This window comes from Dicentrarchus labrax, unplaced genomic scaffold, assembly GCF_905237075.1.
Source record: "Dicentrarchus labrax unplaced genomic scaffold, dlabrax2021, whole genome shotgun sequence".
Taxonomy (NCBI): Eukaryota; Metazoa; Chordata; class Actinopteri; family Moronidae; genus Dicentrarchus; species Dicentrarchus labrax.
Window position 1 is genome coordinate 14016321 of NW_026136711.1, and position 22207 is coordinate 14038527.

Below are 22207 nucleotides of genomic sequence, written 5' to 3' on the forward strand. Positions count from 1 at the left end.
AAGCAGTGATTCATGTTAGACCTCAACAACCAAAAGCCCCTTCCACTTTTATTTAGGCATCCAGAGTCTGTCTACCTCTGGTTGGGCTTTAGGTGCCACTCTTCCAGCATTCCCAACTGATACGCTTCCTCCTGCTGTGACACCACTTCCTGCGGCTCCGCCTGTTGTTGTGGAAACCCCCCCAGGCTTTGTAGCCATGGTGGATCCTGATGATGCCCTCTGCAACGCACCAGGTATGGAAAAGTTGATCATATACCTTCATTACAGCTCACTGCATTCCTGCATTGTCTGTAGATGTTTGTTTGTGGCAATAGCTAATGTATTTATTGTTTAATGACAAAATTATATGAATTGTTAAAGGGGCAATCCACAGATATTACACACTAAGATCAGTGTACTTGTCATGAGGAGCAATACAACTGTGAAAACAGTTGTTATAATTCTTTACTCTGTAGGGAGCTGAGAAATAACCCTAATGACATCACCATGATGTCATCTGGTTTATTTCAGCTTGGGCTTGTACATTACTAAACTGAAGGCCTCTAATTAACGGATTATATTGGTAGCATTATGGGAAACGTATTCACCTTTTGCATTTCAGCAACAAGGAAGGAACTTCCTGTCTACATCAGAAGCGGGAATGTGACACATTGAGTGGCCATGACCTTCCAAAATGTATTTCTTCATCCAAACCAGAGTCACAGTGGAGACTTATCTGGTTGGTTACACTGTTGCACATTGTCACGTTTTCCATGACAAGCCGACCAAGTAAAAGTTATTTTTGTGGTACTTTCCACCACAGAAACATCGAGCTTCTGCTACAACACACAGAAAGCTGATTGAGCTATTTGTAAGCTAGTTAACGCCAAACATAATGCAGAAGATCATCTGTGGTGGATGTGGTGGTGTCAGGCCTCATAACCTCTTCTAAAATGTGCTCCCAACTTTGTGAAATGTTTGAACATTTTATTTGTATTTACTATAGATGAAACCAATGAAACAAGTAGGTGGGCCACATAAGGCCAATAGCTAACTCAAGAGTAAAAGTGAGGATATCTTGGAAGTGCAGTACTAAATCACTTGAGTACTCCTTTAAGTTGAAGTTAAGACAGTCTTCTGCAACATGAGCAGCTGAACCCCACTATGGCAAAGTCAACCAAGAGGTATGAAAAAAGGCACCAAGGTCAGCTGCTAACAAGAGTCACTTATAGCTGAAGGTTAATGACTGAGTAATACAAGCTTAGTCTACAAATAACTCTGTACATTTAAAAGTATAATTCTTTACTATTTTAAATATTGGTGCACGTATTTGGTGCACACAGCTACTTTCACTGTTCAGATATCCCACCAAAGCCTTTGTCTATAAGCCAGACACCAAAATAGACAATGTCAAAGCCCAGTTGTTGAAGAGCAAGTGAAAACACTTAAGGCTGGCCCTGTTGATTTGTCCTGTCAAAACTCTGACTCTCTCTCTGGTAAAAAGAAGTTAAAACAGTTAGGCTATGGACAGGGAAAGCCCTGTGTGCCAAAATGAGGTTGAAGACATTGTTTCAAGATAAAAACTAGTCAGTAACAGACTTTCAGTACTTTCACTGGAGTGAAATAGACGAGTTTATTCAAACAAAGTGGACATACTTTAGTCAAGCACAGTTTATGCTTAATACCTAAAAAGTCTTTGTTGAAGTCTGCCAAGTGTTTAGCAACAGACATCATGCTGCTATGTTATCAAGATCCTAAAAATAAAGCTGGCATGTAGTCGTGAACAATATAATTGCTTTATAATTCCTGAGTTCTAGATTAACAAACTGGTAAATTATTTTAACATGTCCACTTACTAAAGTTCTAGTTAAACAAACTTTTAAGACCTATCATAACATCTGAATATTACTCCAATCAGCAACAAATCTAACTGAACATGAGAATCATTTTGATCTATTGTTTGAGAGCAGCATTAACGGATTAAACTACTTCCCCCTGACTGAAAAACTGGGTGTGACCTCTGTTCTGCTTGAATAGAAAGGAAGGAAGTCCCTAATCAGAGGACACTGCTAGGCATTCCCTCACTTTACTTAAAACTATTAAAAACATAAATACAGCTGCAGGAAAGGAAATACTACACTATAATGGGCAGGTCAGGGGTCATGAGAGATAACAATCAACTCGTAGAACATAGGAAGCTGACAAAAGAGTTCCGTCTGAGAAAGCGGATGGGAGAGAAAAGGTTAAAGGCTATCAAAGAGAAATGTTTAATACCTCAAACTGTGCAGGCTTCACGGTGGAGACCTGAGCTGCCGGTTTGGGTGTGGGCTGGCTCGGCTGCGACTACAGAGAGAAAGAGACAAAAATGGAGAGAGAAAGAGAGACAGACGTTAAGCATGTGCAGTGAAAAAATCTAACTAGAAAACACAATAATCATTTCAAGATTCATACAGAGCAACATCTTAGTTTCACAAGAGCTGACATTTGTGGAAAGCTGAACATTCCATGCAGCGCATTTCTGGACGGGGAGGAAAACAACTTTGAACTGTACTTTTTTTTTTTTACAGACAGGTAAAGACAGAACACATCTGCTACAGCGCAGTAATGTGCTGCCGCAAAAAGGACAAACACATCCATCACGCAGCAGTCAGAGGTGGTTGATTCAAGCTCTACATTCCAGACTGATGGGTGCGACTGTGTGACAGCAGAGCAAAGAGGCCGAGTATTATTGTTGTCTGTGGTCGCCACAACAACAACAGCAATACTGACAATGAATGTGGGATTCACAAGTTACTGTTCAGCTGACATCACACAGTGTGAAATTAACACTGAGATAATTTCCATCAAAGAAATCGAGCCTTTGATTCCACAGCTTAGGGCCTGGATGCAGCCATTTTTTCTCACACACATGTAAATGGCAGTGATGTCTGTGATGTGCAGTACTTCCTCCATCCACAGTGTCATTGGTGCTGTCATGTTAGATTTCCTCTCAATAGGATCTGAATTTAGTCTGACCACAATTAAAAACCTTATTTAATGTGCATAAAGAGAAGACCTGACCAGAGCAGAAATTAAACACTAGTCACATGTGTACATGTATCTTCCCTTACAAAAAGGTTTTATTAAGTCTTGTTCATGCTTTAATAAAAGAATCATACAAGGTTACGTACCGTCTTTTGCTATGTCAGTGTCCTGTTTTGTCTTTTATCTACCACATTTCCCCACGTTTTAGTTTATAGATCCATTCCAACTGTTTTATTGTTAGTTTTTGAATCAATATACCACCACTATTTCCATCTGTAACACAAAGCCCATCACTTCTACTGTAGCTGGAGATGTTCTACACACTCTGCTATTAGGAAAGGTTTATCTGCTTATCTGACAATGCCAGTAAAGGAAATGTTGCAGCTCGGTTTCAGTCCTATCACACAATAAACAGCAGGCTTTCAATAACAACTTTTATGTTGTTCCAGCATCATTTCAGTGACAATATACACACACGCACACACACAGTTCAGTCACAGTGAGTGAGGCTGTAAATGTTTCTTTCAGAAGTTAATGGGCAGAGTTTGAATTTTGGGGTTATTTCTTCAATCACAGTTTGGTCTATCTGACCTTATTTCTGTCCTAGAATTTAGTGAGAGTCACTTGGAAACAGATTAAGTATCCATATCCATGGCCATATCCTGGTCATGTTCCCTCACAGCACAGAAGCATTGCACCAGCTGACAGACAGTGGTCAGTTTGTTAAATCTCATGTGTAACTATATAAAACTGTATAAAGTTAGTGTGTTCACCACATTCAGGGACCATGGTTGACAAACTTCTCTTGTCTGTCTAAAGGAATGTCCTCACTGGCTCATAACAATTACAGAAGGAATTCCATTTGTATTACTGTAAATGATTCTTTACAGTGTAACGGAGGGAGGGATACTACTATAAGACGGGATAGCATATCCATAATACATGGAAACACTATAAAAATAAACAAATTACTCAACTGTACGGAGCACATTTTAGAACAGAAGAATAAACAAGGACAAACTATGTAAACTATGTTTACTATTTAAAAATGTATCTGTGGCATTTCTGTAGTGCAAATTTTCTGACTTTTCACTTTGTGTGTAGAGTTAAGGCCACATATACACCAGGACAGATATGTTTAAAATAAACTTGGCCAAATGTTCAATATACCGGACTGTATTACAAACTTCTTATCGTGGGAAGAATTAAGTTACTTAACAAGTTTAAGCAATAGCAATAAATAGGAAATTCAAATCCTAAACATATCCCTTTAAATTATCTGCTCTGCTCTACTTGTATAGAAGGATACCTGCATTTCTAGTTTGGCAGAAGCGTTCAAACAGTGTACTATGTAGTATACTCCTTTTTGAAGGCAGCCATGCCTGCAGTTGAGTGTTTTTAAGGCAGGGACCGGTCTCCAGGTGGAGCCCAGTATGCCTCAGAGCCCAGCCCAGTTCTTCCAGGTGGTGTGAATAAAGAGCACAGAGCCTCCACCCCACAGACACCAGGTCAGAATTACTGCAGTTAGTTTCACATCCAGCCCAAGCCATTGTGTGCTGTGGTATCATTGTACAGTCAGAGCCAACCAAGCCAGTTAGTGAACATTACTCTGTTTCTGCATCTGTTCAGATAATGTAGAGTCTAACAATTATCATTATTCCCCATCTGAGCACCTTGTTAGCCTCTGAGTGAGTTAACCTGTCAAGCCAGCTGTGCATTAGACTGAGCTGGCGCAATGGAGAGTAAAGTCAGGCCGTATGTGTGTGAATGACTACAGCAAGTGAAGGGAAACACAGACAAACAGGAGGAGGGAGGAGACACAGAGAGACAGAGCACAGCATGAATTGCACCACTCTGAACCATCTGCAATCTGGCACCTCAGATTTAGAAATGATTGCAGCACAGCACTGATAGCGATTGCCTTACATGCTGGTGTTACATTTAACACAAAGAAGGTCACAACGCAGCTCAGTGTCAGCATGTGAATCACAAACAGTGTTTACTCTAGCTTTGCATCAACTGTAAGGTAGCTTTGAGGCTCAAATGTTTCCTCAAACCCTCAATATTTATTTATAAAATCTCAATCTACGTAAAGACAGAGTGTGAACATCACTGACATTAATAAAAGTCAAATTAACAACAATATGGGTGCTGTCCTATTTTACTTCCTCTTTTGACATAGTTTTCTGAGAAGAGAATATATAGAAATCATATTATAAATTGAATGACTGAAGAGGCAACATGATGCTGTTTGGAGAGAGAATATGGAGGAAGTGGCACAAGAGAGGACGTGAGGTCACAGGCAGCCAGGGCACCCCCTTGACAACGGGGAAGTACTGTATTGTTGCTCCAGTTGCTGCAGCAAATATTGATTGTTACCCAGTTACCACACAAAAACAACTGAATAGCTGAAAAAGGAAGCGGCTAAGCTAACTAGCTGCCAGCTGTGGCAGCTATTGCAAGAAAATTAATAAGCATATTTTCCCAAAATGTCAAGCTATTTATTTAACATACTTCATACATTCATGTTGTTGTCTTAATACAAACAGCTACACCAGAAATAAAATAACATAAGGGTAATAAAGATAAATATATAATATATACACATGTACATTATATCTCACATATTAGATATATCCATAAGAAAATTCTGATTTAGGAAGTAAAGCAATATCTAATAAATAAACACAAGGAGGACTCTCTTTTATATCAAACTTTAGGTACTTAACTGTTATTTAGGACACAATTCGGTTGCTGCTAAAGTAGTACTAAGGTTTGATGCCTTCCACTGGATACAACAGTGACTTAATTTAAAGAAACACTGAAAAAGTAGCTTTAATCTCATTTGATTAAAGGGATTGTGGTCACTGCAGTGTTCATCTTCTTGTCAAAACATGATGAGACATGATGTCTCATCAGAAATAAATAAATTATGCCTCAGCGATGAAAGAAATGACATCATGCTCTATACTTTCCCTTAAAGACATGCACGTCAAAGACTACGTCCGAACAAAATTCAGAAGCCTCCGTACAGTTTAAACATGTTGGTTGAAATCAAAGGAAGTTGGCCAAGAGGATTTAGTGACTCATTTGCCTGATCTCGAGGTAAAGTGCATTGTGCTCTTTAACCCCTCATACACATGCTCACTTACTAGAGGTCAAAACAGATGCATGTATTACTGCATAAATTAGCATCAATGTGCAATTGCATTACCAAAGAGATCTATTTTGAAAGCGTGCTTCAAAACTGCACACAAACAAAACAGTCTTCCCCCAGTCTGACATCAGAACAATTACACAATTGGACAAAAGTCCACCAGCAGCCCTTCCTTCACTGTATGTGATGCCAGTTAACAAAGACAGGTGAGGCAGCATATACAGCGAACCATCCAAATACTTCTCCAAAAGGCAAACAATCACAGCCCATCAAGGGAAACAATGCACTATATAACAGACAGGGTGGGAACTATAAGGTATGTGTACAAGATCACTCAGATAAAACAAATCACTAATACAAAAAACATGCCAGAGTAGAGGTATCTTTCCTGTACCGTGCTCTTAAATAAAATATGATATTATCTTGGTGGCTTTCTTAAATTTGTAAAAAATAAAAATAAAAAAGATCTTTGGATACATAGAGCTATCAACAACAATTACTGCTCCTGAACTCAATGTGTTTCATATGTACGACTAAACTAGAGCAGATGTTTCCTCTGTCGATAGACTGAACTCTCGGTGCTCACCTGAGACCCACCCAAACCCTTTGCTAGCTTTCTGTCTGTTATGACTCCAAACTGCAACATTCCTACATCATGCCTCCTGTACAGCAGACCACTCTGTACTTATAGTTATCACACTTTTCAGCCACTGACACACTGCAAACATGCTGTTCAAGCTGGTTTTGGCACATGCCTCACACATTGTGCCATTAAGTGGCACAGGTGACCTGACCTGAATTCAAAAGTGGAGCCTTATGGGGTTAGTGTGCATTCATCCTCTACCCACTGAACTAAAAACAGCTGGCTCTGCCTCGAGGTTAGCCTCTGTTATGTATTTTCTACCCATACTACAAAGGACAAGAAATTGGTATGTGCTGCACAGTACAGTATGAACTCTACTCTAACTCAAATGTTAAATAATGTAACACAAGTAGCCATACAAGAACTTTGTCTCAATCAGGAAGTCTAACATTGGATACATTTGGATTTAAATAAGGAAAAATATGATAACAGAACAAACAACCCAGCAAATCTCACCAAAACGTCCATGCCTCTGTTCAATACTTACTTCAACAGACAAATTTAGATCTGTAACAAAGAAGTTCACCAGCCCTACCCATGAGGCTTAGGATTGGGGAACTCTACTCAGTAAACATGTTTTTATTAATATGAAGAAGAGCTCAAGTTTTGTTGGCAAATACATGAACAGATACTGACTGACCTTCAAATTTGGACACAAAATCACATTTATACAGTCATTTTATTTGTTTTTCACAAACCCCAAAGAACCCACAGTGGGGAACAACACAAGCTAGCCCCAAGTGGTTTCATACAGGACTTACTTTTCTCATGCAGCTAACAGTGGCTAACAAGGTAACAGGAACACCTACACCTACAATCTGATGTATATGAAACACTGCAGCAAATACGACCTTTAATGAAGCTACCACATTCATTTGATGCTGCAGTCATTTTTGTAGATTGTGACCATCGTACTACATTGTGAGGTGTTCCTGTTATTCTGTCCAGCCCATATACACAGAAACAAATATGCAGACGGTAGGCATTTCATACAACTGTACCTGGTAGAAATTTTGTCGGGGTAGGGGTAGGGGCCGATAGTTGCCGTGTATCTGTTTTATAAGGGACATATTGAGGCCGTTAAACAGAAGTCCACTTCTGACAGACACACGGCAAGACTATGAATCAGTGCAGTTGTAGACGGGAACACAAAGGGACATACAAACACTGTGATACACATTCAAACATATGCACAGAGAGCCCAAAATACATTCTCAATCAATGCCATTACAAGTTTTAAGCCACCATTCAGAGGCACTGGTGGACAAAATAATCCCAACACAGTTTATGTGACCAACAGCGAGAGGGAATTCTGTTCTCAATGCAGCATCGACCTCAGTACTCAAAGCTAAGAGGCCACACAGGCTAGTGTGAAAAGCTTTCAGACAAAATCATACAAAGTAAAACCAACTTCTTTAGGGGGCACTTGAGGTTGGTGCTTAACCACAATGTAAGACAAATGACACAGACATATAAATACTGTATAGTCACACACTCTGCATGCACATAGACAGAACCACAGAGCTTTAGCAACTGCAGCAGCAACCCGTGAGGACAACACTGACTGACGTAGCTGGGGACAGGACACTGATATGCACATCATGGTCATTCTGGGAGAGCTGAGCACATTGCCAGCTAAAGCCCAAGTGAGTGCAGTCGAAATAGACACAAGGCAGCATAGTGCCATTTGAAACCGTCACTCATTTAAAACTGGCATTCATTCAATTTGACACATCATCTCAGACGGAAACAGTCGATAAGCTTGAAGCTCGTCGTTGTAGTCCTTTTCCTGTTTTGGGGAGGGTAGGGTGCCTGCACATACGTTAAACGTCACACCACCCCGCTCTTTGCCTGCTGACATAACTCACAATGTATTTGTTTGTCAGAAGGGAAGAAACAATGCAGTATGTCCAGGCCTTTCCCAACAACGGCGATTAAAGCAGTAGCTTGTGCCTGTAATGAAAACTGATGACTAATGCTGAGCCCCACCCGACAAACCACAGACACGCACAAGTGAGTATGGCTGGAAACAGCTCCTTAGCTAGCTACTGCTGTTACAGTTTCAAAATAGCACTGGCAACTTGTCCAAATGGTCACTCGTGATAATGTGGATCACCTCAGCTCAGTGTTGGAATTGAGGGAAGTTGCAGTCAGTGGTACAAAGCAAGAATGTGGAGCAGAAGTCTAAAAGTGTCTGACTGAGGTTTTAGTGCAGAGCTGCAAGCAGATGGATATTATTGCTGTGGGGATGATTTCAAGAGCAAACAGACAGCTGGGTAATGGGCTATCTCTGCTGACATTGTGCTGATAATACCCTTATAACACTATTGTCACATCAAAGTAAGAAAAACATTGGCACACACAGCACTGTTCTCAGAAGTTTATCACACATCCAGCTTTATTCTGCATAGCGTGAAGATATATACTTCTCTCTGTTTGGTCTTCACTCATCCAGCTTTTATTACAAGCTAACATGAACTGTATCTAATAATCAAGAGGGCAAAAAGGGGAGAAGCACAAGCATTGCACTGTATTTGTGTTATATGTCCAAAAAAAAAAAAAAACAACCCTGGTTTACAGAAGTCTGGATACCGTTCATTTAGTTTGAAGCTACATTAAAAGTTACTGTCAGGCACTGATTACATACTATTAGAACATTAGTGCAATATCCCACAGTATAAACAGATTGTTTACTGTTTATTTGGATCTCTGTTGTTACCTTGGTGACAACTGCTCTTGAGGTCCATAAAAGTAAGTAACGCAGTAATCTTAAGTCTTCTGCCAACTTTCCTTAACTTCATACAGCAAAAGGCAACGAACTTACCACCACAAGCTGCTGTCACACAAACACAACATAATGAACTGCTGCCCACCACACAGCCGACAGGTATCAGTCAAACAGGAAGCCCTTCCACACACAGACATTTACAAAAAAAGAGCAAGTAGTAAAGGGAAATGCTGTCCAGATACATACCATAGGTTTGATTGTGAATGTATATCCTCTATCTATGCTGCTGTTTACACTACCAAGATGTTCTCTGTAGGATGGTTCACCTTAGATTCTTGCTGTGGAAACACTTAAATCCACACTGTATACCAAGCATACACGCATGCACAAACACACATGTAAACACACACACACACACACACACACAGACACACACGCCCAGCGGTGAAAAACTTGCTGCTCCGCCTTTTTGGAAGCAGCACAACAAGCTTGTGCTCAGGCTCCACCTCCTCAGTCACAAGGCTAGCAGAGCAGGCTCGGTCAGATTGGTCAGACGGACACACAAAGACCCACCCACTGCTCACTGCCTGCCAGGAAAAATAAATAAGTCAGTCCAGCAAACTTTGGGCTGGGTCAGGGCGGGCTTTACAAGGAGGGGATGTTGCAGTTCGATAACAGACATGATGGCCTACATCAAGATATCTGCAGGAAGAGTTATTGTGAAGGCAGCGTGGAGCAATGAAGCAGTGATGAGGCAGAAGTTTATTTGCTGCTGCAGTGCTGTTTGGCAGAGTTCGGGTGTGTCTGATAGACTCACTGCTTAGGAATCTAGACTGCAGAGCCACTCAAACAACAGAGGCAGAGAGTGTGAGTGGTTGGAAGGAAAAGAAGAGGGGGGGTATATCATGTAGTCCAAACCACACCCAAAGCATAGAAAAGGAAAAAGTGTACATTGACACAGTTGGAAGGAAAAGCTACATGTTCTCTCTGGCCTTCACAGCCTTACATATACTGTCAGTGTTCACAGCTCTTCAAAGAAGACCCTAAACAAAGGGACAGACAGGAAACAAAGCTTCTGGACAGCAGCCAGAGGTTGTGCATAAAAAAGATTTTAAAAAAACACATGGCAGCATAACATTTCCCCTCTCAGTACACACACACACACACACACACACTATTATATCGATTAGCTGAAAGTTCAGTACCCATTAAAGTTAATCCAGACACTTCTAAATACTTCTCAGATAAAGCAGTCCTAACCACAAGACATGACAAACATGTTAAAAGGGGAGGGCTTTGGAGAACAGCACCCCCCTGTGTCTAAATATACTTACAGCACTGAGACGACAATGAATGGAGGATTGTGTCATCTGAAACTGCTGTGTGGGCTCACTGTGTCTGTCAACTTTTGTATCAGTCTGTTGTTTTATGCTGAATGACTATAAGACTGACATACACTCGTTTTGTCTCTGCATTAATAATACAGTGTCTCATTAACTAATGCAAAGCAAAGGAACAATATGTTTTATTAATATAAATATTGATTTTAGCAATTAAAGTGAAAAGAAGTATTAGTTACTGGCAACAAACTATAAAGTAGTCCTTAACTTAACACTTTTTAAAGAAAAGAACAAAAAGTTTCAGTGTTGTTTGGTGTTGTTTGCTGTGTTAGAACTTGGCTTGACAATTATTATAATTTTACAGACATGTTAACAAACGGATGTGCTTTCCCTTTCATACTGCCCGACAATGATATCTAGGAATTGTAATTTTTTCTTCTTGGAAGCATTTCTGATGTGAGCATGAACAGACTTGCTTAGACATCAGATGATGATTAAAGGACACAGGGTTATCTCCTCCTTAAATGAGCACGGATGTATTTTCAACTCGAGAAGAATGGTCTGCCTTGTTTCTAAATTCTTTTTGTCTAAAAATATAATTAAAAGTACAAGTAGGCCTTCCACATATCTTCTCATCCTGTCGCACAATCCCTGTCCTGGCATCTCCCAGGCAGAAATTCTTGTGTCTGTTTTGGGATCAAATAAATCTTCTCTAACAGCTTTGCCCTCTGCTTTTGTGTCTTTGACTCTGTGTGTCAGCGAGAAAGAGAGTGTTGGCATGTTTCTGTAAGAAAACAAGCATGCTTATACTGGATCCCAGGCGCCTTGCTTGGTAACCCCTGGTAACACTTATCTTTGTTGACAACTAATGAGCTAAAGCAGTCCGTGGACCCACCCATCCAGAAGGAACAACCAACCAGAACAGGAGCTGGGGGTAGGGGAGTTTCTAATCTAACCTTTTGATTCTGTTTCTAGGAGCTCACTGGAAAACATGAGAAGTGGGAAGCAGTAAGATATCATGTTTCTTGTCTGTGGGAAAGCACATAACTGATGCTCTATGCTTTAGTTGGAAAGAGAAAAGTGAACTGGTTGATAGAGGGATAGAGACACGTTTTTTTCTATCAGTTCTTGAGGTTATAAAGTCTGGTCTGATCGCTGCCAGAAGGAATGTGTGTATTCAGTGTGAACTTACATGGAACGGAAAACCTGTTGTCATGAACCATGGATAATGGAGAGCAGCAACCTGGATAATTTGACAAACCAGACTAATACTTCTTTAAGATACACAGTAACGTGGATTATCTGTGATGCTTGTCGATCTGAGGGTCAGCATGTTTGTCAGAATCAAATGACTGCCTGTTTAGTCACCGGCAGTAATAAACCTGCAGAGAATTATCACCCAGCTCTGCAACTCTATAGAGCCTTTAAGCCAGTTTTAGCTACTTGTTCCAGAAAGTAGAGTGAATATTGAACTTTTTGTCAGGAGGCCAGAAACATAACTCACTATATCAACTTTATAAGGCAATCTGAGTTCTTCTGACCCCTAATAAACAAACAAATAATTTCATGCACCTATTATTAAATACTGTATATTTATACTGTATTTAACTGGCACCAAGTTTGCGAGACCCACAGTAGCTTTAAAAGTACCAATTTGTCTCAACTTTTCCCAGTTGCACTGTACTTTGTAAGGTTTCGCTCAACATCCGTTAGCTTCAGTTGCACTGTGTCAGCCTCAGCTGTGGTTTAAGCTTAACTGTAACATCAGCATACTAACATTAGCGTGTGGCATTTAATTATTAGTTTAATCTTGTTATGACTTTTGGATGAGCAGAAACTGTGTGGACCACCAGGGTTATTAGGACACATCCAGTAATCCATAAGTTGTCATGATATTTCACTCTGATTCAACATACTGGATCAATAGACCAACCTCAACTCAAGCAACCTACATCCCCATGTCTTGGATCATGCTACTAGTTTGACTCAGAACACTGGCAACTATCCTTAAAATCCACTTCACAGCTTCAGGATATCAGCAAGGGCTACTGTGTTTGTATATCTTTTCCTTAAAATCTAGTATGTACTCTGCTACACTCAAGTTTGTCCTTTCTCAATTTGTTTGCTTTTTTGAACTGCTGAAAAGACACGACTACAGTCTACTGCAGTCACAGACCAAAGAGACACTTTAGCCCTTATCACATAGGCTATTCTTTACATCACTGTTCAACACTGCAGAGCAAACAATAGTGTTATTGTCTAAAGCAGTTTTCCTTTTTTCTTATGCAGTTGTATTCATTTCACTACCATATATTGCAGTGAATATCTTTATTTTTGTTAAGGGTGTCATATCGTTGTGTGGTAATACATTTAAAAAGGGGCAGACTTATATGAAGTCTGTATATTTTAAATCTGAATCACTATCAACTTGTGGTGTGTTCAAGTGCAGACAAGAAGATATGAAAGTTGGTTGGTACAGCACTGCCTGTATTTATAAGTAAATTCAAATTCAAACCCAGATAAAAACATATTGCCACGATAAGAAAGATAAAAGAGATTTATTTAAATCCCTTTATTAAAAATCCCTGTCTAGCAGCCAACTTGTTTGTGGTTGAGTGAAAAACAAATAGTGATAATAAAAATCTCCTTCTCTGGTTCTCCGTGTGTATCCATAGCCCCTACACTTATATATGTTCTACAGTAACTATAGATGCTCGGCTGCATGTCCATGTAGCATCTCTAAATTTAGCACTGCACTTTCCCCCTGGTTTGTTGGCCCACACTTTCATCCCGCACTAGAAACACGCAAGAAACTGTGGACCTTTCACAACTTACCTACGCAGTATCTATCTGTCACTATTAGATAAGGCATGTTTTACATCTGCAGAGTAAGCATAAGCATCGTACAAATAGTATGACATTACAAGATAGGACAGAATAAATGGTTGGAGCACAGGAGCACCAATAGAATCAAGATATAGTTGGAACTTGTCAGCCATTTTGAAAATGATATTCAAAATTGCTCATAAAAATCACAAGCTTGCTAACCTGTCATCATCAACTTCAGCTTGCCACATTCATGTGAGGTAATACCTGGAATCTCAAGCATTATATCTCATTACAATTTCCAGTAAGCCTCCAGCTGGTAGGTCTTCATTACCTATCCGTATTGGTCACAAACATCATGTGGCTAGCTTTTCCTCAAGCACATCAGACGTAAACAGACAGCAGAACAAATGTTCAGAAACAGTTCGGTGGGGAACAACAGAAGCACATTCTCAGGTGAGCCCTTAGGCCTGGAAACTCTCCCAGAGATGCTTTTATATAACTGACGACAAAAGCCTGAGAGCAACTTTCGGATCAGCAGTCAGCTCAAGCCAAACTGACAGTGAAGTGAGAAATCTGACGAGTCCAAATGAGTGCTGGAAAATAACACACAGGCTGCCGATGGCATAAACACCAACATTTAAAAACACATTTAACAGGAAAAGGTAATATTTAGCTGCACAGGATTTGTGTCAACAAAAAAGTCAGTGTATTTATGCTCACATGCACACAGTGTGCTCTCTTTCTGACACACTGCACACACACACACACACACACACACACACACACACACACACACACACACACACACACACACACACACACACACAGCCTGAGGGTTTATTACAGTGAGCCACGTGCTGAAGCATCTCATCAATACAGCTTATCCCCTCCAGCCATTAGAGTTTTCAAAACATTTAGTTTTTCATTTTGCTTTGGCTTACATTCAGGAATTTGGCACATAGGTGGTCCAAGACAGCAGGGATAGTTATAGTAAATGGCTGTTTATGACACTTGAACCTCAGTATCTAGACACCTTGTGACATGATGTCAGTAAACTGCACATGACACAGGCACATGCCAACCAAACCTGCTGGTGTGTGGTGACTTATATTAGGGAATATCAGAGGGAAATTTAAGTTTCCTGACAGTGGAAAAATGTACATGCATGACATCAGACTTTCATTTGGTCAAATGAGTCAGTCACCATTTTGTACAGAAACCCAACTTTGGGTTTTCACCCTGCACATTCTTCTTCTGCATAGCCCCCTTTCACACACACATTGTTAACCCAGGGTTAACCTGAGCCAAGGGCTATACCGCCCTTCTCCTAGCACTGGGTTATGTGTCCAACACGTGACTAATGTTTACACGGATTACATGTTTCTGTTTACTTTAGCCCTGTGTCACACTGGTACTTTTTAGCCCTGTGTTTAGTAGATTTTAAGGGGTTAACTGCTCTAGAATAGGCCAACAAGCCCAAGTGTGAAAGCTTTCTTAGCCTGGGACTAAGAAGGTTCTAAGAAAGCTTTTAGCCCTGGGCTGAGTTCAATATGCAAAGCCTGAACTTTGCTCAAGCACTGTGCTTAATTACCATTTTAAGGTACCTTCACTGTAGAAACAAACATTGTGCTTTTTACACAACAACATTTATGAAGAGCTAACAGTGTATGAAGTAGTGGACCTGACAGCTAAACAATGAGCTGAAACTCACTACAAAGGAGCAGGTGATAATTCTCTCTATGTTCATCACTATGAGCAACCCCTTGTCACTCTGTCACACATTCCATTACATTTACATTAGTAAAAAAAACATTTCCTTTAACAATTTTTACTTGTAATAAAGCAATTTTACACTGTGGTATTGTTAGTTTTACTGAAGTAAATGACTTTAAAAAGAAACAACTGTACTAAAACAGTGCTTAAAATATACGATCTGGAAACCATTGTTCACAGTAGCTTCTGCATGATGCAATAATACACGATGTAAACTAGAAATCAATGATAAATCCCCTGCAGTGTTGAAATAGCTGTCAATTGTATCACAGCATGCAGACAAATGTGAAGACAGATGGGTACAACAGGGTTGTTTGACAGTGAGGAAGTGTACTGGACGTGTGTGTGAAATGCTCAAATATTGTCTCCTTGTCATTTTTAGACTTTGTTCTAATACGTTTTCCCAGTGGCCATTTCCTGTTGGTCTAATGATTGTGGGGCCAAATGACAGTGAGATGTGGGGGAGGCAGACTGCTGCAGCCCAGTGCTGGAAACATTTGGCCCAAAACTCAACACAAAAAACCTCCCACCAGAAATCTAAGGTTGTTTGTGAGCAGTCCTCCTCCCAGGACACATTTTCTATTTAACCTTTAACACATAAAGTGACTCAGAGTAAACTATCAAAGCCCTGATAACGAAGCACTGACATCAGAATAGCCAATGTCGACCTGTCACATATCAGCATGACACTGAGGATACAGGATACAACCGGGCTATAGCACATGCAAAATTGTGCAAAGAAAAAAATAATAATAGTTAAGATTATTCCAGCTACACACCCTTTCAGATTGCGTGATCTTGCTGATTATCACAGGAGAATGCTATTTGGGCGAGACCTAAAAACTCAAAACCCGGTCCTGGAAAATACCAAATTTAATGTTTGTCTTTCTGAATATAAAATCAGGATATTCTCAGCACCACCATAGAATAAAAACACATAACTAACATGGATTTATCTACTTTCCCTGCAAGTCTGGTGCATGTAAAAGCAGGTCGCTAACACTGCAGGCCTTGTACCAGCCTTGGTTTAATATCTCACTACTACAAAACACAAAGTCTAGCTCTGAACTCGCAGAGACTGACCGGGAGACTCACATTCCAGCAGAGAGAGAGAGAGAGAGAGAGAGAGAGAGAGAGAGAGAGAGAGAGAGAGAGAGGTCTGACTTGGAGTAGAGCCAAGACAGTTTTTCTCATGTGTTTCCCCTATAAGTCCTTTGTAAAACAGTACAGTACAAACCAGACTAACAGAGGTAACAAAACAACAGCTGCTAGCAGAGCATTATTAGTACATGTACATTTAAACTTTGCAGGCTGACATTAACAAAACAAAACACACGTGGATACTTTTGGATTAGTTGCTCAGCACATACCAAGGCACAAGAACACACACAGACATACACACATTTGCACACACCTGCTCCTCCACGGCCACATCCCGCAGGGCCGGGCCATCCCGTGGGCCTCGGATCCAGCTCAGTATCTGGCCCATGTTGGCTGAAAGTGCCTCCGAGTCTGTGTGTGTGTGTGTATGTGTATGTCTGTCAGCCTCTGCCTTGTCTGTCGGCTTGCAGCATATTTCCAACACACAGGGAAGGGAACAGGAAAGAGAGAGAGAGAGAGAGAGGGAGGGACTGAAGGGGGGGGGCGTGGTCGGGGAGCAAAGGGGGCAGAGAGGGAAAGGTTCAGATGTGGAAGTTGCGGGGCCATAATTCTCTGGGCTATAAAGGGAAGTGAGCTGACCATGGACTGACACCGACCTGATGAGGGGCCACATCTGAGCTGCTTCTCAGGAGAAAGAGATACTACACACATACACACACACACACACACACACACACATACGCACACAGAAGGGGACACATGCATAAGCCTGCATTGGCATATGTGTAAAACAATTTTTTTGCAGTGTACTATATCTAAAACACTCTTATCCGAACTACTTAACAAACACACACCCAGAATTTTGATGACATACAGGCCTTGAGCACACACTGCCATAGAGACGCACACATGCTTATGTACACACTTCTTATGTACACACAGCAATAAAAGATAGCTTGTGCAATCCTGACTGCCTAATTGCCTATGAGAATAAAGGGAGGGGCCGGTTTTATGTTACATCTGCGTCAAACTATCTGTCAAGAGACTGAACTTGAAAACTTTCAGTCATTATCCTACGCTACACTGACATCATCACTTAAGGATAATAGAAGGGAATGATATTCATCTGGTCACCAGGTCAGAATGTCATCAATCGATAGCCACTGACTGCACCAATGGAAGACTGTTATCTGTGGCAAATGGAGAGGATTTCATCATGATTCTGTGTACCAAAACAGAGAAATAAATGTGTTTAGGAAACAAGAATGTAGGGAGTGTTTTTTACAGAACACATGACTAATAGATTTACTGAAGCTTAAAGCATGGGTGTTGGCTTAAACCCTCACCTACAGCACTTGATATAATAGAGATACTTTACATTTACCTTTATTTGAACAACATATTCAGCAAACTACAATAGTGGAAAGACAGCTTTACATTCTACCCTACCTTTTATTATGAAATACAGAGAGTGTGGAAGAAATGTATTCAGGTGTATTTGAAGCCGCTACTTTGCTCCCATTGTTTTCATGTCATTTACAGAGGAGGCAAGTGCAAAGTGCAATTCCAGTCATAACTCTGAGGCTCTACCTCACCTATGACTTGGGTGTATTGTGCAGCCCTCTGGGCACTTCTTGGGTGGGGTGTGCAGACAATGCAGCCTTTAAATGAGTCACAGTGATGCAATCAGTCTGTGCTCCCACTGCAGAGCCTTCCACTTAAGTGTTTCAGGAGCACACCTTAAAGCTTAAACCAGCTGGACATGAAACTCTGGTTTGCGAAACTTACTACATGCACAGTTGGAGCTGTGAGTTGTCCCTTTAAGCATGATGCAAAATAGAATTAACTGGTATTGCAACCTGAAACATCAAAGTATGATATGATAATGAAACTATCAAATCCTTGTTGGATTTATTTACAGTATGAAGACATAAACACATAATTAAATATGAATGATTAAAAGACTTAAAACATATACCACTAGACTGCTGCATTTTTGAATTTGATATGTGATATCTCAATAATACAAAACTAGTGAATGCAGTTATTTAAAACTAATAACTATTGAGTGTTAAGTAGAATTACATGATATCTATCTTTAGACCTTCCATATACTTGCATGCATTCCAGACGTTATCAAAATGTGAGGCGTGCCTCTCCAAGGAGATTCAGGAGATTTCATGGGGAGTGTCAGCCTTTACAAAACTTTACAAACCTCTACTGTATTCCATCTGATAGGCTGGTGTGTTCACACACAGCAATGGAATGAAGTCACACAAGTCTGTTTTTCTGTACCTGGTGACTTAAAAAAAGACAAACAGAACAGGCACATTCACAACCCTACAGTATGTACATAAGGCAACTACATTTGGGAACGCACTTGCACATGTACAAATGTTCATGCTTACACAAGCGTATACACATGCACCCACAGGTTTTTGCACATCCCACCACAGCATGGCAAACTCCCCATCAGACAGACACACCTTTGTCAATGTGAAGTGCCAAATGACCCAGCCTGTAAAACTAGCTGGTGCACCATGGGAAAGACCTTAAACCATTGCACTGCAACACTTTTTTGGTATGAGGTGGTAATGCAAATTAGTTTTTTCCACCTGTGACTATAAGGTTTTCACGACAAATGAGAAGTTTTGGAAAAAGGAAAAGCTGATCAATAGAACAGAGTTAGGTAAATATATTAGCAGAATGAAAACAAATGAATGACTGGCCAGTGCCACATAAGTGTGCATACAGTGTGTAACTTGACTCCTCTGCTAAAGTGGCACTCTTCTTTATATTTAGACCCATGTCGTACTACAGTCACCACCAACTCCACCACAGCAGTGCAGACATCACCACCTCACACACTGGGTCACCTACAGAGGGGCCTGACTCCAGAGACAATGAGGGCTTCTACACCAGTTTAACCATTTGTAGATACACAACTGTTAACTTTTACATCATTGTAGAGAGACATTAGAAAATAAACCTTTACTGGGTCAAGGGGAAAGTCGGTTCTAGGAAATGAAAACTACACATACATACTTTCATAGTAAAGATACACATGATTGTCAGTAAAGATAAAAAGTTAAAGATAAAGATTAAAGTGGCTCAGGAATGTCCTTAAGAACAAATTAGTTCAAGAGTCAAAGAGAGGACTTAAGTGAGATTGTGCAGGGAATCAGTAACTCTAAATTAACAGTCATCCACAGTGAGCACACTAACAACTTGCTCAGTCAGCAGGTTTGCAGACAATGTACAGCTCTTATCTGAGGAATCAGTATTTTACCAGCTCGCAGATTCTCAAGGATGACTGCACTCAGCAGAGGGAGACAAACACAAACATAGAGTTTCCTTTGCCATCCAGCACTGACCTGTACTTCAAATCAATATGCACTCATCTACAGTTATTTGCAGCAATTATGTAGTAGTTATTCAAACATTTCTGATATGCAGCTCCTTTTTTTTTTAGGTCCTAAATTCTCATGACCAACAATTGGAGAGTTATCATTGTTATGTAGAAATTATATACTTCTAACCTATTTCATTTCTTTTTTTTTTAATCAAAACTACATCAATCAAAGGTTGGAAATCAAGCACAACCCTGCCTGCTTATCAAGTGAGCCACAGGTTGAGAAACTTCAGCTAGTTTAGATTTTTCACTCCCCCAATTTCAAACTCTTCAGCAGAGTTTCAATTGAAAGTAAAACTTGGCAGTAGATTTGGGCCAAACGTACTCTGTGTTAAAATCAACCTTCTGTGGCGAGAGGAGGTTTCAGGTTTCACTGTGCATCTATGAGACAGCAAGAGGAGGTGAAGTCAGTACCTTGCCATAGCAGGACCCTGAAGGGGGATAGTAGGCTGAGGACCTGCTACTGTGATGGGCTTCAAGTGGAGAAGCAGCGGCTCCTCCTCGCTACACACACAAACACACACACACACCAACAAGTTTGTTATTGTAAGAAGGCTTTGAATGAGTTTTAGGCTATAAATTCAATGGAACATCTACAGGATGCAGTGACCCATTGTGTTGGTGGTTTATCCATTTAACATCTGATGAAAAATGCCCCTCCTCACCTTGTTGCTATTTTTGCCTTTTAAATCTTTGTGAAAGTCTAATGCAGATAAAACAAATAAAAAGCAAAAATGCTCATGTTGGCATTTCATTATATTAAGGCATTTGTGTAAGCAACAATAACTGTACGCCATTCAAACAGCACATTTGAATCCTACAAAATGAACAGTATAAATAGTTTGGGATCAATAGCAAGACACTGCAGTGCGTTTTAATATCTGATCCCAACTGGGAACTAATTCAAAGCTCAAACAAGTTTGCGTGTTAAAGCCTATCTCAGTTTGAACAGTCACACACCCTCATGTATAAACAATGCGTATGACAGCATATGGGCATAGCCCTTACAATAATTTATTTCATTTCAAAGGTTATCCTGTGCAGACTATGCCAAGTTTTAAAGAGCATTCAACAGAGCTTATATCCATTCAGACTAGTTTTGCTGGTTGACTGCACTAAAAGCACATAGGCAGTGTCTCTCAAGGTGCCAAGGTTTACGAGGTATTATCAAGGTGTTTTGCCAGAGGGACAAAGAGAAGAGAGAGGGGGTGAAAAAGTAGCAGATGTACTCACAAGACTCATCCAGTACGCTGCATATGCCATGAGGGATCAGTAGGCGAAAACACTTCAGCCCTGCACTACCACTCTCTCCTGTCCTCACCACAGCTTTTCTCTCATGCCTCACCAAACATTGTGCCACTCCCCACACACACCACACACACACACACACACACACACACACACACTTCAGATAGTTACATCACACCAAACTGTCTCCTAGTTCTTATTTATCTCCTGACTCACTGAGGTTACAATACACTCTCATTTTTCCAGCAGGGTCTCTGGTTCTTCCGCATAACCAAAGATTAATCATGCACTGATCTTCTATATATGTGTGTGTCCCACCCCCACACTCCCATCACCACACACACCACCACACACACACACACACACACTTCCAAAGAAGGAACTTTACACACAATTATTGTTTGATTGTTTCCAGCTAGAACAGCTACAGACAATAGCTTTCCAGCCTTTGGCAACAGGCAACAATGATCGACCAGTGATGCTGACTTGTATATCTTATATTTATTACATCGATTCAGCAGATTGTTTATTGTTGCCACATAAACTCCACAACATGCGCAGAACATTGTTTCCAACTTGTGGAACAGTGGATTACAATTCATCCACTGCGCCTATAATGAGCCATTTTGGAGATTATTTGCATCTTTAAACAATTGCTGAAGTTGTGGGGCACGGCAGTTTCTGCCCCGTGTGCCTGCCAATGCAATAACATAAAAATAACTTACTTCTTCTTTCGCCTCCTTTGTGTGTTTATGGTGACCATGGCTTCTCTTCTTATGTGGCATCTTTAAAACACGGATGGGTGAACTGTGAAAGTTTCCTTCTGCGCCCTCAGTCGTCTGTAGGGAGTCTACACAGTCTGATCTGCCCCCTGGAGCAAATTAACTTGCCCCTCCCGCTGAAAAAACTTTGGTGTTTGATGATTGATCAAAAGTAGCTGGCAAAAGCGAAATGTTTCTGCAACACTTGTGTT

At 40.5% G+C, this 22207-nt stretch overlaps 1 protein-coding gene across 48 annotated transcripts in view; it reads right to left on the reverse strand.

Annotated features, from left to right (window-relative positions):
• cast (calpastatin) overlaps positions 1-22207 on the reverse strand; it is a 35687-nt gene extending 13480 nt beyond the window's left edge. For 9 of the 48 annotated variants that reach the window (XM_051413752.1, XM_051413740.1, XM_051413744.1 and 6 more), the window contains exons 1-4: positions 16888-17054; positions 7805-7855; positions 2254-2322; positions 76-219 (exon numbers count right to left, since the gene is read on the reverse strand). In XM_051413752.1, coding sequence (XP_051269712.1) covers positions 76-219; positions 2254-2322; positions 7805-7855; positions 16888-16962 — 339 coding nt within the window. In that variant the 5' untranslated portion in view covers positions 16963-17054. Of the gene's footprint in view, positions 1-75; positions 220-2253; positions 2323-7804; positions 7856-9777; positions 9957-16887; positions 17057-20400; positions 20491-21219; positions 21376-21959 lie in introns of those variants that run through there. The other 39 variants (XM_051413770.1, XM_051413768.1, XM_051413755.1 and 36 more) reach the window with 27 other exon arrangements.